At 40.6% G+C, this 16,677-nt stretch overlaps 1 protein-coding gene across 1 annotated transcript in view; it reads left to right on the plus strand.

Moving 5' to 3' along the window:
- The window catches only part of Unc13c (unc-13 homolog C), a 439,545-nt gene that overhangs the window by 358,630 nt on the left and 64,238 nt on the right, over positions 1-16,677 (plus strand). Inside the window, exons 24-25 of the mRNA XM_052189342.1 lie at positions 10,881-10,969; positions 14,900-15,049. Of these exons, the coding sequence (XP_052045302.1) occupies positions 10,881-10,969; positions 14,900-15,049 (239 nt within the window). The remainder of the gene's footprint in view (positions 1-10,880; positions 10,970-14,899; positions 15,050-16,677) is intronic.

The raw sequence follows: 16,677 nt of genomic DNA on the forward strand, positions 1-16,677 counted from the left end.
TGACCTATTTCTACAAACCTCCCCCAACTCCAACTATTTCTCCACTATTCCGTGTGTGGACTCTGATGCGGATAACATTTACTGAGCTGAGTGCTAAGCTAACAAGACAGAACTGACAGACCAAAGGCCTGAGGGGCCCTTGGTTAACAGAAGTTACAAGGACCAAGCCGCCCACTTGCTAAACACCCAACAGGGAGACTCATTGACCAGGCAAAAGTGATTCTTACTTTTGGAGCAATTACCAATTTGAAAGGTGTAGGTTCTCATTATAAATTGTGTTTATATATAAATTCTTCCTTTATAATGCAAGCCATGCCCATTTGTTGAGCTCTTTATATATAACATACATGAAAAATGCAGTTGATGGAATAGGGAGATAAAACAAAGGCCTGGTTTCTATCCAGTCTGTCAGATGAATCATAGCAGCTCTTCCCTATATTCAGTGTTCTGTCCCTCTTTCTATGTAGCTTCCCCTTCCTTTTTAATCTGGCTTCCATTGATACATAAAAGCTTTAAGCTGAACCAGTCAGAACTGGCACAGAACAGGGCTTGGTGAAGCTAAGACCCAAACCCAAGGCCAGTGTAACACACAGCTTTGCAGGATGGCTGCGCTTTGTTAATACATAATTACATAAGAGTTGTAGGGTGCCGTGCTCCGCTTCCTTCATGAACCGGGTTATGAAGACGATCTGCACAGTCTTTCCAGTAGGGTCATCTGTGAGAGACAGAAATTTAAACAAGTAGCTTCACTTGGAGCTTTTAGAGAAATCAAGAAGTATTTTATGGCCCTGGTAGTTTATGGCTGAGATCCCAGAACTAGTGAAATGGAAGCAGGAGAAGTTAGCTGTCGTCCTTGGCCACATAGTGAGGTCAAGGACATCTTGGGATATGTGAGACCCTGCACCACCCCAAAAATAATACAAAGGAAGAAGAAAAAGAGGTAAAATTATACAGTATAACCAGGAGTCACCTTTCACCATAAGACATATACAGTACTTGATACAGGCAGATTCAATGCCTTTGAAAGTTTTACCATGTGAGGCTAAGGAGAGTCTCAGTGGATAAGACCATTGGCTGTGCAAGCATGAGGACCTGCATTCAATTTCCCAGAATGCATGCAAATATCCAGGCATGACCCCATTCACAAGTACACACCAGTAACATCAATGCTCTAAGGAGCAGAGACGGGAGGATCTCTGTGGCTTGCTGACCACCAGCCTAGCTCCAGGTTCAGTCAGAAACCCTGAGTGGAGGGAATAAAGAAGAGAATAATAGTTAGGACACCCACTACCATTGTCTGGCCTCCACATGGATGAATGAGCATATATGCACACACAAGCACGCACATGTGTATGTCATACATATGCAGCACATGAACATATATCTTTTTATTTTGATTCTTAAGTTCTTCCAAGCAGACTAATGTGTGTTACCAGTTTCTTCTCCCCATGTAGCCATATAAGGAATCTTAACGCTCTCTGGGCAGGGACGCTCTCCAGCCCAGGCCATTTCCTCCTCTCTCAGGAATTTGTTATATTGACCTCACTATGCTGGGGTGTGTACTTCCCTCTACAGAAATCCAAATAGCAAATGACTGTTTGTTCATTTGCTCGAGGGTAGTCTTAAATGCAACGAGTTAGCTGGGCTCTCCCCCGCAGGCTGCCTGCCTCTAGCACTGTCTGCAGCTGGCCGCAGCCGGCTGATTGCAAGCATGCCTGCACGATGCTGCTTTGCCTACTAGGACAGCTCTTCCCTCGCAAGACAACCTCTTTTCCCAGGACATAGAAGTGTTTCACACCTGCATTTTGGTTTTGTGCTCTTTATTAGTGAAACATCCATCTTCTGCATGGGGTCCAGATGGAAACATTGCCACTTAGCCCTAGGGATGCACTGTGTTGACTAATAGGAAATATACAACCTATATTATAATCTGATTTTGGGATGAAAGTTAACCATTTACCCCACCATCACTATACTGTGTCATGTGGCGACCTTGTATGCCACAGTAACAGTAAAAGCATCATGGGAATGCCAGTCGCTGGAGAATGGTTGTCTGGTTATTCTGTAATAGATGGATTAACTCAAAATAAAAATGTTGTAGTCTATACTAGTTTGTTTCTTGACTATAACTCCTTGTGTGTCTATTGCAACTTCTTTGTATTAATTTCCTAACATGAGCATATTGTTATAGCACTTGGAAGTCACTTACGAATCTTCCTTTGATTAGCAATTTAATTTGCATAAGTATATGAAAAAGAAAATTTAAATTATCAAAAATTTAATTTCTTTGCAGGAAGTCATGGTCTAGTGCTTTGGATACTCCACAAATGTTACATAAGTTGATTTAGGAGAATTCTGACTGTGCCACGAGAGCAGAGATCTGCATTGTGGTACAATCATTTGAAATGGTGGTGCTTCTGCTTATTCATCAGCTTAATGTATATTGACAGTACCCCAGACTCTAGAAGTTATTCCTTATTGAGATATTTACAGGAAAAAAAGTTGCTGCTAAGCTGCATTTCCATCCTGCTTACTATAAATCAGACCCAGCTGGTGCCATGATAACATGATTTTTATTGGCGTGTCTCAAATATAATTGAGTTTTCTGAGTCAAGTCATGGTAGGAATTTGACCATAAGAGTAAGTTTTGTGTTTGTACAAAATAGAACCAAGAAATCTGTAGCACACCCCACTGTCCAGTTCAGTGAGCAACTACACTCTTGTGTTTCAATCATGGATATCCATATTATTCTGACTCTTTTAGTGCTGAGCTAGTAGCATTTGGCTGCACCAGAATGTGGCATACAATTCACTGAAGTTCTTCCTTCCCCAAACCTATTCACCACACAGACTTAGGGAGCAGCTCCAGGTCAGAGAGGGAAGCAGGGAACCTGGGGTGAGGCTCAATGTTTAAAGACAGGAGGAGGTCTCTATATCAGTAGTCACTGACCTTCAGCATGCACCCTGCACCCTGGCTTTGGGGTGAGATTATGAAGACACTCTGCTGAACTCCAGCCACAGATTTTGGATCTGCAGGTAACAGGCAGGACCATGTGATTTGAGTAGAAAACAAATACTGATACCACTGGCCACAGATTTTTGATCTGCAGGTAACAGGCAGGACCATGTGATTTGAGTAGAAAACAAATACTGATACTGATACCACAGGCCTTTGGACTCAGCACCACTGCTCTGTTTTGGTAGACTAAAAATAGTGTGATTAAAAGCAGCTCAGGGTCTGGAGAGATGTCTTCACAGTGAAGAACACTTACTGCTCTTCCAGAAGATCCAGCTTCAGTTTCCAGCACCCACATGATGCCTCACAACTGCCTATAACTCTAGTTCCAAGGGGTCCAATGCTCTCTCTGGTTTTCATAGGTACCAGGTACATGCATACATGCATAAAAATACTCATAGACATAAACTTAAGTTAAGTTCCCTTTTTTTAATGGAAAAGATAACTCAAAACATCCTAATCTTATCGCTGGACCACCTTCAACCATCAAACTTTCTGTTCTCTGAATCTTGATTTAACATGATTGGATGGAATTTGGGACAATACACAATAGTGTAGTCAAGTTCTTGTAGTTAATATAATAGTCCTAAAATATAACTAACTGTTTTGCAATCATATACAAAACTCCATCATTTCTTGAAAATGTCACATAGACCTTTCATTACGTTTTGTTCATTATTTTGCTTAGTAGTATTTATATTTTTAATTTGTAATTTTAAAGATGATAAGCACATATCCAAATCCCCAGATGATAAGATTGATCTTGACCTCTGAATATAAGTAGAAATGTCATTTAGTAATAAATTAATGAGGATCAATATCCTGTTTTATCATTTTTCAGTAACTATAAAATAAATTGCAGAATAAATTGAATTATAAAGCATATATGAGGCAGCTCAATAAGAAAACAGACAATTCAATTAATTATAACTTACTTTCAGTTCTAAAATTGTCTCCCAAAGCAATTTCAAGTATTTGTAAATTAAAAAGTTTAATTATCCATTGTGCATACTCAGAGCTATTGTACCTGCAGGAGGGCAGGAATTGGGGTAGAAAATAAAAACATTTTTCATTGTCTTCAGCCTCAAGGAGTTTGCAAAGAACAAGTACTCATAAAACAACAATTAAGAGCCAGGCTACCGTTCAGCACCTAGAACATCAGTTCTCAACCTATGGGTCATAACCCTCTGGGGGTCCTGTATTAGATATTCCACATATCAGATATTTACATTATGATTAATGACAGTAGCAGAATTACAATTATGAAGGAGCCACAAAATTTTGTAGTTGTGTGTCACCATAGCATGAGAAACTCTGTTAAAGGGTCACAGCATTAAGAATGTTGAGAGCCACACACTCAGAAGCTAGGCATTTATGCTACCTGGACCATCCCTTCACCTCAGACTTGACCCATCTATCTCATGATTCAAAGTATTGTAAATCATGTGAGGCAGCAGAAATATAGCGAGTGCTAAGATAACCCTACTTTTAAAAATGTGGGGTTTACTCATGGAGTCAGAATAGTAAAGGAGACAAGGATTCTGCGGGAAGATCACTTTCTAATCAAAGGCAAATTCAAATGCTGTATTTTGTTCCACAGTAAACTCAAAGTTCTAGCATCTCATTGTGTGGCTATAACCTAAAGGTGAGATGGCATGTGGCTGAAGTCAGAAAATGCAACCAGTTATTTTTTTTGTTTCATAATACCAACCAACAAGTAGTGAACGCAGAACATCCTGGCCTTTTATTCGCAGATGCTGCCTGGTTTCTCTGTCTCCTCCCAGACACCTCTATGATTAGGGTTTTCAGTTGAATTTAATAGAAAATTAAGAGAACAATGAGCTAGAAGAGCAATCTGATTGCCGTGATTTAACAAATACAGTTGAATCCAAAGTAACCCCCACAGATAGTCAGGCTTATCAGCTAAACTTGAGAAAGTAAGGTAGCAAGGAGGCGACAAAATTCTGAGCTGGCAGCCCATGTCAGAATGAGGACCCAGATAGGCACTGCTCATTAACCTCGCCTCCCAGATTTCTGACAATCTGCAGGGTCATCCAAATACTGCCAGGTCTCTTTTTAAACTAACATCTGTCTTAAGAGACACATACACCACAGCAAGGAAGGATAGACACAGAGCTCTATTTTATCTTATAAACTTCCCCAACAATTCACCCTTTATTGTTTATAGCTGCCCTAACATACCATAAACCAGTGTAACCAGCAGTAAAACTCTTAGCTTCTTGTAATCTATATTGTGTCAATTTTTTTTTTTGGTTCATGCAACTAAAAAGAGCACAGCTTTCACTTTAAACTAGTGGTTCTCAGCCTGTGGGCTGTGACCCCATTGGAGGTCAAATGACCCTTCCATTGGGGTCACATATCAGCTCTCCTCTATATCAGATATTACATTATAATTCATAACAGTAGCATCCAAACCCAGTTCTCCGACAACAGCAAGTCCTGGATACCCCAACACACCAGATAAACAAGCTCTGGATTTAAAATCACATCTCATCATGATATTAGAGGATCACAAGAAGGACATACAATTATAAAGTAGCAATGAAAATAATTTTATTGTTGGGGGTCACTGCAACACAAGGAACTGTATAAAGGGTTGCAGCATTAGGAAAGTTGAGAACCACTGCCTTAAAGGAAATAAGAGATAGTTTCTTCTAAAGCAAAGTTGAGTGACTATGGTACAGGAACACAGATTTAGGTGTCCCTGAATTCCATTGTTTAACTTGGAAGCAGTTTCATGAACTTCTAAAGAAGGTCCTAAATCAAGTCGAGTTTAAAATACATTGGCGGGTACGTCAGAGAGACAGTCATGGCTCTGCTCAGCACCTAGGAAACTAGGCAAGACGTCCAGGCATGCTGTTTAGAAAAGGAGAAGGTTTTCTATAGGCCTCAGGTGATGACATTCTTAGCTTTCTGGTTGGTGAAAGCCATTGGTCTGCTAAGTTAATAGATTCAAAAAGGTTCTTAGCTTTCAGGTACAGGATTTTAGTTCTGACACAGAGATGGGCAAAAATGGTTACTCAGATGGCTAAAGCTAGCCCAAATATGTGATTAGCCTCCAGATCAGCAGCACTCCAGCCTCTCCACACACTGCAGCTACAATCAGTTAAGCAGTCTTTGAAGACACAGGTTTTCTCCCAGGAAATTTTGTTACTCATTGATACCTAATAAGTAGCTTTGTCAAAGCTGAAGACAGTACCGTACTATCTCTAAATATATTAGTTGATCAGCTGTACCGTAATGGTTGGTATCTAACTACATACACTGTCTACCTAGATGTGATCTCTTTTTTGTTTGTTTGTTGTTTGGCAACTGAGGATCTTCAACTTTCTGAAACCAGAGTTCAAAGCTGTGAATTTATGTACAGTGACTGACACGTTCTAACTCAGCATCCATGCCCTTCCAGGTGGGATGAGGAATATGCAGTACTCTGCCTCTGCATGTGATCATGTGATCATATGATCATGTGATCATGAGAGTTCCTGAAGAGGGCCCCTCCAGAAAGGAACATGAATAATTCTGAAAACAGAGCACCAGCATCAGAGCTGTAGTATTTGTGATTAATTATTTACAATGAAGACCACATATCTTATTTCAGACAGCGTACCACTTTCTGATGGGATGCCATCACGGACAAGGACATTGCTCTAATGCCAGGTTCTCCGTGGAAAGTTCACAGATTTCCCAGTTTTATTTTAGGCTGAATGAGGCCTTATGGAGTGAATAGGCTCTGAAAACTGGAACTGTTGGAGAGAATCAGCCTTTTTAAAACAAAGAACCAGAGCCAGAAAAGACTGAGAAATTGCTGGATGCCCTTCCCCACTGAGAGCCACCTTGAGGGGTCAGAAAACGCTAAATCAAACTCGAGTTTATTAGATCAACCATTAATTATTAGTAGTAGTATTATTATTAATTATTATTATTATTATTTAGGAACAACCATTAGGGGGATGGAAAGAATGAGAAAAATACTGTCAAGACTTCAAGTGAGTTAGGGAAGATGTTTCAGAGGCATGATTGGGAAGATTGGTATCCAAATGTAAATGGAGGAAGAATGGAGAACTCAAACATGACTTCTGAATTTTACCAAATCAGAGAAAACAAGGAGAGAAATAAATGAAGGCAGAAAGATAATGAGCCCCGTGCTTATATGCTTTAATGTAGGTGCAGTTGGATCCTCAGAAGGAAAAATCTACTCAGCACCTAGGAAACTAGGCAAGACATCCAGGCATGCTGTTTAGAAAATGCAGTGAAGAGAATTAGGTGTCATTGGCATAGGAGTGGTAGTTAGGGCTATAGACTTGAACGTGGTTGCTCAAGGGAAAGTTAAATGGAGAACAGAAAGGGAAGATTGGGGGGCATTAATATGTAAAGAATATATAGAGGACTTGCAGTCAGCAGAAGGACAAGCCATGGAAAACTGGACAAGCAAGGAAGTAAGGGCTTGAGAGAGAGACAGCAGAATGAACAGATGCTGAGCGGGAGAAATAAGGTCACCGGGCTTGACAGCGAACGAATCATGGTGACCTATATTGTGCACTGCAATGGAGTGTCCACCGCAGAAACCGGCTAATAATGTTTCAAAGATGCAGACAGACAGAGAGCACCATTTCAGGCTTGTGTTATGAGAAGTTCAGAGGTAAAGGGGAGGGAGGAAGTACCCAGATGTTAGTGAGAAGGTTATTTCCAATAAGCTTGGCTTTTCTTCCATTATTCTGATTTTTGTTTGTACATGAATATCACCAGTGCATATTCATAGAGCAGGAAAGTAAGATTAATAATGGGATTCAATACAAAGCAAGAATTGTGGCTAAAAGCCCAGAGGGAGGGAGGAAGTCCTCAACTGAACAGACGGCTTCTAAGACATGATGCTTCATTTTCATAGAAATGATGATATACCTGGCATAGTAAAAGATTTAAATAAAAATGTCAAAGGATCTAATGCAAAAAATAGTAAACAGATTAATGTAGATGTCTTAAAGGATTTAATGTAAAAAAGTATTAAGGGTTTTAATTTTAAAATATTGAAGCCTTTAAACACTAGACAAATAAATCTTGGCTTCATTTCCTAAGGAGATGACAGGCAGAGCACATGGCCCTCCCTTCTTAGCTGTAGTTCTATGCATGGGGATTGAACACACTCTAACACTGAGGCAGGGCTCCAAGCACTCTAACACTGAGGAAGGGCAAGGCACCCTGGAGGCTGCGGGAAAGGAAGGAAATGGGGTGGCAGTTATCTGTGAGGAAATAAATGGCACGTGAAGACATGGAGTTCTTCCATGGCACCTATTTTACAAGTGACTTTAACGAGATACCAGAAGTGTTTAAAAGTCCCTCTGCAGCCTACCGGTAGTAACCACAGCAAGACCTTCATGATCGGTTTAACTGCCGATGCTTTTAAGAGGCTTAAAGAACATATATTCTGATTAGATCCACAGAGAGAGAATGGGTGCTAGAAAAAGAAGCAGAAATGCATGCAGAGTTGATATGGTAACTGAATTCTGAGCCAGTGTCAGAGTATAATTTGACACAGTCTGGCAAGTAGTCAGGTATTTGAAATCAAGAGTAAGTCGATAAGTCAGAATATGTTGTTGCTAATGAATAAAAGATTTCATTTCAAAAGCAAAAGTATATCATTAATAGAAAATGGATCTATGGAGAATCATTCTGGCCATCAGGATAACTTCCGTGAGGAAACTTGTTGGCTTTGCGCATCAGCCCCAGTCACCTTTTCATTTATTTAGTACATGCAAGTCTTACAGGACTCGGGGAAAGGTACATTGACTTGCAAAGGAAGCTAAAGTCATAGAAAAGAGTTTTGAATACAGAATAAGAGAAAAGGGCAAAGTTGCTACACACGCCACTGCCCGTCTCTGGTGAGGAATGCTTGAAGAAGGTTTGTGAAATAAAATGAGAGATTATTTATACTTTAAAGAAAAAACATTAAGTCAGTTGTGGTATTACATGGCTTTAATCCCAGTGCTTGGGAAGTAGAGACAGGAGGATCTCTGTTAGTTCAAGGCTATTCAGGTCTACATGACAAGTTTTAGGACAACCAAAGCTATATAAAGAGACTCTGTCTCAGAAACAAAGAAACAAAGGGAAGGAGAGGGGAAGAGAGAGGGGGAAAGTAAAAGGGAGGGAGGGGAGAAAAGAGGAATGAGAGGAGAAGAGAGGAGAGGAAAGGGGAGGGGAGGGAAGAGGAGGAGAGGGGAGAGGAGAGGAGAGAAGAGGAGAGGAGAGGAGATGCAGAAAGACAGACAGACACTATGGGGAAGAGTGTAAATAAACACTTGCCTGCTAACAATCTTTTTTGTAAAACATTTTAAAAAAACATACATCAAACATATCTTCTATATTCACACCCTCTCACACATGTGCACATTCATGCACACACACAAACACACACACACACACACACACACACACACCATTTTTGCTAACTAACCATTTCTTAGTTTTAAGAAACACCCTTGGAGTATTGCAGATTATTTTGTTCTGAGGAGTATTCTTGTATACTCCAGGAACGCTTCTTTGGATAAGATCCTATGAGCTTCCATTACTAGCAGATCTCACATGCTTCCTAGGTCTTTGGCTTTATGTCATGAATTTATTTGTTTCACTTCAAGAAGTTGGCTCCATCCCAACCTCTTTTCATTAGAGGACCAATTTGTCAAAGAACTACACACACTAATAAGAGGAAATTTAATTTCTGAAGGCTCAAAGGGAGGAAGATTGACATTTCAATTTCAGAGACTGTGACACACTATCCTTTATGTGAATTTGTCTCTGCTTGATGGTATATACATGTTAGAAGATCTTGCTTTGTTTATAATTTAACTATACTTTTAATTTGTAAGAACACAACTAATGGGATAAACTTCTCAAGATGGGAAATTCCATGTTGATCCTTTACTGTCATTACAAAAATGAATTCTTAAAAAAAAATAAATAAGTAAAGTTCACATCTTTGAACCTTACCCTGGGTTGCACAGAATATCCAGAGATAAAAATCAGACCAGTATTCTCCAATGAAACCCAAAGGCTTAGGGGATCTGCATGTCCTACTACTTAAAATTCTACAGTTGGAAAATGTGCTCAAATACTTCCCAGGAACAACCTGGTCTTGGCATTCATCATCCTGAAGTCTAAAATGCAAAATGTCCCAAACTTGAAGGTGTCTTCAGTGTTCTCTTGGTTCTCAAAAGTTTTACATTTTGAGCTGTCTCAGATTTCAGGGTTTAAATAATGATTGTGAAGTGAGCAAACTCTAGGCAAAGACTTCAAAATCAGAAAAACTCTAAAATCTGAAAGACTTCTGGTCCCTGGCATTTTAGTTTTGAGATACTCAGCCCATTCTCAAAAGTTAATTTTTTAAATGTTATTTTAACATACCTATTTATTTATGGTTATATTAGACACTGAAATATATTTTGAATCAAAGCATATTTTCAATTAGTGTATATAATTATACAGTGTATATAATTAGTATATTGGGTTTTGCAAATCATGAAATTATCATGTTCTGGGGAGTAATCTTGCTTTCCATCCCATCACGGAAAACAAGAAGCGCTTTGCTCTCTTGTTCCTACCTCATTCAGCATGTTATGAATTTTCTCATTCAACATTTTCTTCCATGAAAATCCGTAATGGTTTCCTCAGGTTCCTAAGCCTTTGCATTGTAAAGACAAAAAAAAAAAAAAAAAAAAAAAAACACTGAGAAAAACGTATGTCTTTGTTGTTGTTTAGAGTTGCCATATTGCAAGTGCAATGCTTCTCAGAGGAGCAGACAGGAGCTTCTTCCTTAAAACTCCCAGTGATGTTGTTTATGGTCTCTCTGCAGCTAGACCCTGAAGCTAGCACTATTCTGAAAGAACTTCAAATCAAACTCAACGGGGTTCTGGATGCGCTCAGCATCACTTATGGAGAAAGGTAAGCAGCCTAATTAGCTGTCTGACTGCACCAGGTTTCACTTGTGATGATCATTCACTTTGCTTCAAGACCTGGTCTGAGTTAAGCATCATCTCCTCTGAAAAGCCTTGTGTGAGTCCAGGCTCCAACAGTGATGTCTTGCTGAAAGATGTCTGTGCATCCTTCACCTTGGTGGTAGTCCCATGTCTAGGCTTTAATCTTTACTTCTCACCCTTTTCTCTAAAGGCAGAAATCTTAGCTCATAACCATTTGCAATGCCAGTGTAGACTAAAGATCAGAAAGTTCTGGAGAGAATGGAGGGAGGGAGGAAGAAGCAAAACCTTACATAAGAAGCATCCGTTTTTGCTCAAGCCTTGCATGCCACTGTGCTTTTGTTTCAGAAGGGCAATACCCAGCTCTGTACCAGATTACATTAGCACAAGTCAGGGTTCGTGACCCCAACTACCTCATGAGCAAGAGTTTAGAGACTATGGGCATCTATATTTTTAAAAGTCAACTTGCCTCAGTTCTAATGTGCTGAACCATGAGTGTGACCTGATACAAACTTTATTCTGCCCCAGGGTGAGAGAGCAATCATTCCACTACCAATTATTAAAACAGGTGTAAATTAAATATATCTTTGAAGAGGTTCATTAACTTAATATAAAATTTGTTTAAAATATTATTTCAATAAACGTTCACTTATCGATTTAAATTATGTGCCTGGTTTCCCAGTGTGGCTATAAAATTATCTTTATGGCAAAAGCTACCTGCTGAACACGTCTCATCTCCTATTTGTATCTAAAATGATAAATGATTTGTAAACATTTAACAGTAACTAAGGCCGTACTTAATGAGAAAGCTCAAAGAGCCTGGAAGCATCGAGTTTTCTCAGCAGAATGAACACAGTAGTGCCCCAAACTGAGTGAGTCCTCATGATTGTCAGAGGTGTGGTCTCAGTTCCTCTAAAGCTGGGTAGTGCAGTCTTGCTGGAGCCTAACTTCACAGGTCAGACACAGAGCACCCTGTGTGGAGCTTAGGACATTGAACTTAGTGCCTTGCCTCTGTACTGTGTTGCCAGTGACCTTCATGAGCCTGCTGGCTCAGCCTGTCAGCAAGATGGAGGCTCTCTCTACCTTAGGCTTGAATAGCAGGAATGGTTTCAGAGATGTGGGGTTAGATTGCCCTGGCATGAGGTGACAGTGACAGGGCTTTGGGCCGGCCTCCATTCTAGTTGTGAATTAATGTGTTAACCAAAGAAAAATGTTAAAGAACAGAAGGCGGGGAAAGGAGTTGCCTCCAGCTACAAAAGGCAGCAAGACATTATTTAGTGATTTTAGGGGAGGAAAACAGAGTCTAATAAAGTGAGATCTGCTCATAACTTTATGGGAAGTAAGATAGTTAAACAGAGCAGAAACTATTTCTGCAAACTGTCTAAATCCTCTTGATGAGAAAATTTTGAATTTGTGCTTTGTTTAAAAGAGAGACAGACTGAATATATTAGCAAGATTTATCATCCCAATGATGCTCCAAAAGACTAAATTATATATTCAGATTTGGAAAAATTGAAACAAACTTTGGTTATGAAGGAAAGAGTGGTGCTATCCAGGGCTGTAGAAGTGCATTATTTGAACAGGGTTAAGTTTGAGGACAGCCTTATTAGAGTTTAAAAAGAAAAACCCCAGGGAAGGCAAGCTGTAAATCCCAGCAGGTGCCTGGAGGAGAAGGAAGAAGAGGAAGAGGAGGAGGAAGAAGAAGGGAAGTCACCACGTGGTGGGAAGGAGGGCTTTAGAAGAAGCTTGCCATGCAGAAGCCAGAAACACCAGAGAAGAGACAGAACAAAGGAAGGGAAAGATGTGCTTTTCTGTGTAATTCAGTAAAAAGGTAGACTCACGAACCTGAAGCCGCACTGCTACAGCCCAGCAAGTGACTGCTGAGAGAACACTGGGAAGGAAACTAAACAGGCAATTACTCTGCCTGTCTCCTTGGCATGGCTTAAGATAAGCCCACCTTCCTCAGGGCTGGTCTTACCTTCCTAAAGGTTGGTCTCACCTACCTGGAGAGTAGTCCTTTTCACCAGGTCTTTGGAATGTTAGATCTTCACCTAGGCTGGAGATTTTTTTTTCCTTTTGGCCAGAATGAAACAGGTTTTTCCCCCCTTAGTGGGTCCTCAATGCTGCTAGATTAGGTATTCAAGGCTGTTTCCTAGGAACTCTCATGGTGTGTGTGTGGTGGGGGGGGGGGGTTGTTTGGTTCCTTAGGTGCCCAAGAAGGTTTCTGTCATTAGTTATTGGTTCTACTTTTAGTCAAGCTTGTCAATAATGTCTTTTTCCAAACAAAAATTAATAGAAGAAGAAAAGACTGTTACAGACACAGAATATTGTATATTTTATCCTACATACCAAAAGCTCATAGATGTCCAGTACCCAATCTTTCATTATTTTTAAAATATCACAATGAATTGAGTTCAGCTAAGGTCATTTGTGTTCTTGAAATAAACAGGCCACCCATCATGCTTGCCTTGTAAGAAGAATAATTATTCTATGCCGTTGCTATGATACGCCACACACAGGTGGGTGTGAAGCCCATGGCAAGTGGCTGGATGGAGAACTATGTGAGCTTGCTCGGAGTGAGGCTGAAGCCTTACACATAAGGGGAGAATGCACTCTGAAAGCCGAATGCATCTCATGTCATTAGAAAGTTTGGACCATTTTCAATAACTATTGAGTGCTTTCTAGCTTTGAAAAAACAAAAACTTTTTTTAAAAATGAAACATTTTAAAGCAGACTAACTAAAATATTTTCCACGAGGTAAATGCTAAAATAGGTGAAAGGTCTCATGTGATATGATGACAACGTGTGCCCATTTTGTTCATGGGTGTGTTTTGAACACATGCTTGGAATAAAGTGTGCATTTATTAAATGTTTGTAAAAGCGTGCACATGGAAAAAAGCATGTGTATTCCATATAATTCAGACAACAAGAAATATACAGCAAAGCTTCAAACCTATGTACAGAATCCGAGGAATTGATGTGTTTGTAACCTCTCTAATAACATGACCTGTGCGGTCACTGTGCAGAGGGAGAAGTGACTTGATCTCAATGCTGAGGTCAAGCCCCACCCCCTCCTAATTATCATTCAGAAACTCAGCCATCTCCCACACCTTCTTTCTCCTAAGGGGTGTTTCCGCACCTAAGTGCACCTGATTTCTAATTACCCCAGTGTTTGAAGCTTCTTAGTACTGAATGTCAAGCATCCATGATTTTAAGCTCCCCCTTGCCACTCTCAGGTGGAGACCACAAGCATCAATCAGTGCTCAAGGTGCAGAGAGTAAATAGACACAGTCCGAGGGTGGCTCTTCCAGGCTGATTAAATCCTTAGCGATGGGACAAGAGGCAAGGGGGAGGAGGTGCTCCAAGGGTGCGGTCAACCAACCCTCACTTCTTAATCGCTTTATTATGATGTCAAGGCACACACCTTGGTAATTCCAGATATGTATCATTATGAAGCCATCCCTCCTTTCTAGCTTCTTCGTGTATCTGTCACATCTTCAGGGTAGTACTGGTCAGTCAATTGGAAAAGAGTTGCTAGAAAGACTGGAGAAAGCAAAGAGGATGTGGAGTTACAGAAAATGGGGAAGAAGTCAGGTCCCAATGCCTATAGTCTCTCCAGAGCAGTCACTCCTCCAAATGGACTCAGAGACTCAGCAGCTGTCACCACCACAGGTGGTAGCTGAATGAACACCCAGCATTGTTGCAGTGACCCACCTGAAGAGTATCTCCATGGTCTGCTTTGCACACAGAGGTTCAGAGAATGTGTTCATCACAACTAAGCTCTCAAACAGGGAAGGGAAATGATTTCATTTGAAACGGTTCAGTCTACAGAAAGTAGACTCCAGACCCAGGCAACCTATCTATCTTCTCCTCCAGAGTTTATGTTCTTTATTTTCAGTTTCCAACTTGTAATCGAAGAGTGTATAAAGCAGATGGGTACTGAGCTAAATCAAATGCGAACAAATGGAAACAGCGCAGCGAATAAGAACAGTGCGGCGGTGGATGCGGAGATTGTGCTGAGGCCGCTCATGGACTTCTTGGATAAGACGTGAGTTTCCGGGGCCACCTTAACCTTTCCTTATTGCCCAGAATTCCTAATCGTGACTGATAATTGTTCTGGAAAAATTTTGGTTTTCTCTGCAGGAGATGACTTTAAAAGAATGTCTGGGGAGATGGATCAATAAATAAAATTTGTCAGACAAGCATGAGGACCAGTGTTTGATCTCCAGCATCCATGTAAAGCAGCCAAAAGAGGCGGCTTGAGGGTTCAGAGGGCTCTGCTCCTGCAGAGAAGCAGAGCTTGGTTCCCAGCGCTCACACTGGAGAACTCACATTGTCCCTAACTCTAGCTCTGGAATCCTCTAGCTCTGGTGTCTGTAAGAACTTAGGCTCACATGCACACACCCATACCTAGGCAAATGCAGAAACATGTAATTAAAAATAAAATAAATCTTTAAAAAAAAAAAGACAGCAGCATCTGGGCATAATGGTACATACTTTTGACCCAAATGCTGAGGACACAGAGACAGGTGGATCCCTGGCTCTCACCCACCAGTCAGCCTAGCATACTTGGTGAGTTCAAGCCAATGAGAGACTGTCTCAACAACAAAGGTGGGCACATTCTGAGGAATGACATCCTAAGATTGTCACCTGGTCTTCACATACACTCACACACACACACACACACACACACACACACACACGTGCATGCAAAATGGAGCAGCACACTTTTAATCGGATTTGTATGAGCAAGAAGAATGAGAGGAAACTAGTGTTGGTGGCTGTCAGGGAGCTGCTGTTCCAAAGCAGAGAACCCTTTCACATTTCCTGCTCCTCAGATAGCATTCTGTTTTCCATTCTTTGGGCATAAAGGCCAAATTGAATCCAGAATATCTGATTTCTCTTCAGAAACCCACAGGAGGAGAAAATAGAATATGTGTGACCACAATGAGTTCAGCAAAGCCTGACATAATTGGTGCCCACCTGTGCACCTGTGTCCAACCCAGCTCTAATCGCTGGAAAGGATTAGAGAAAGCCCAGGCCCCCGGTGCCTTTGAGATTGCAGTCTGTTCAGGGGGTGGGTTGGTATGGAGTGTTTTCAACAACAACAACAACAACAACAACAAAGAAAAAAACCTCTGCTCAGTTTGCTTGGTGTGTGTGGTTTTGTTTCCTTCCTGTCTCTATGCTCAAAGGTTCTGATTTAATAAGTTGATGGTGACTCAAAGCAACAATATTTTCAAATACATTCATAGACCTGAATCCTTTACCTTTACAAATAGCTACATGGTTTTATAAATAGAAACACCAGTTGAACATCCCTAAATCAAAGTTCTCAAATCTGAAATATTCTAGAATCTGAGCCACAGTGTCGAGGTTCCCAGATCAGGGAGGTAAATTCTATGGCATAGGCTTTTCTGGCAGATGCTAGGCCCTGGGTTTGTGTAAATGAATTATTCTAAATAGAAATGTAAACAGTGAACTAATCCTGCAGCTGTATTTCTTTACCTTATGTTAGTCCCCGATAACTCCACAGAGAAACCAAGATTCATTTAAAACTGCACCTCACTAGCTGAACAATTAAATGATCATATATTTACTTTCTACACTAATCTGACTGCCTCCCAGACCATATTTGTGTATTATTATTGATCTGGCCCTGGGCTTCAGGTGTGC

This window comes from Apodemus sylvaticus, chromosome 7 (genome assembly GCF_947179515.1).
Source record: "Apodemus sylvaticus chromosome 7, mApoSyl1.1, whole genome shotgun sequence".
Lineage (NCBI taxonomy): Eukaryota > Metazoa > Chordata > Mammalia > Rodentia > Muridae > Apodemus > Apodemus sylvaticus.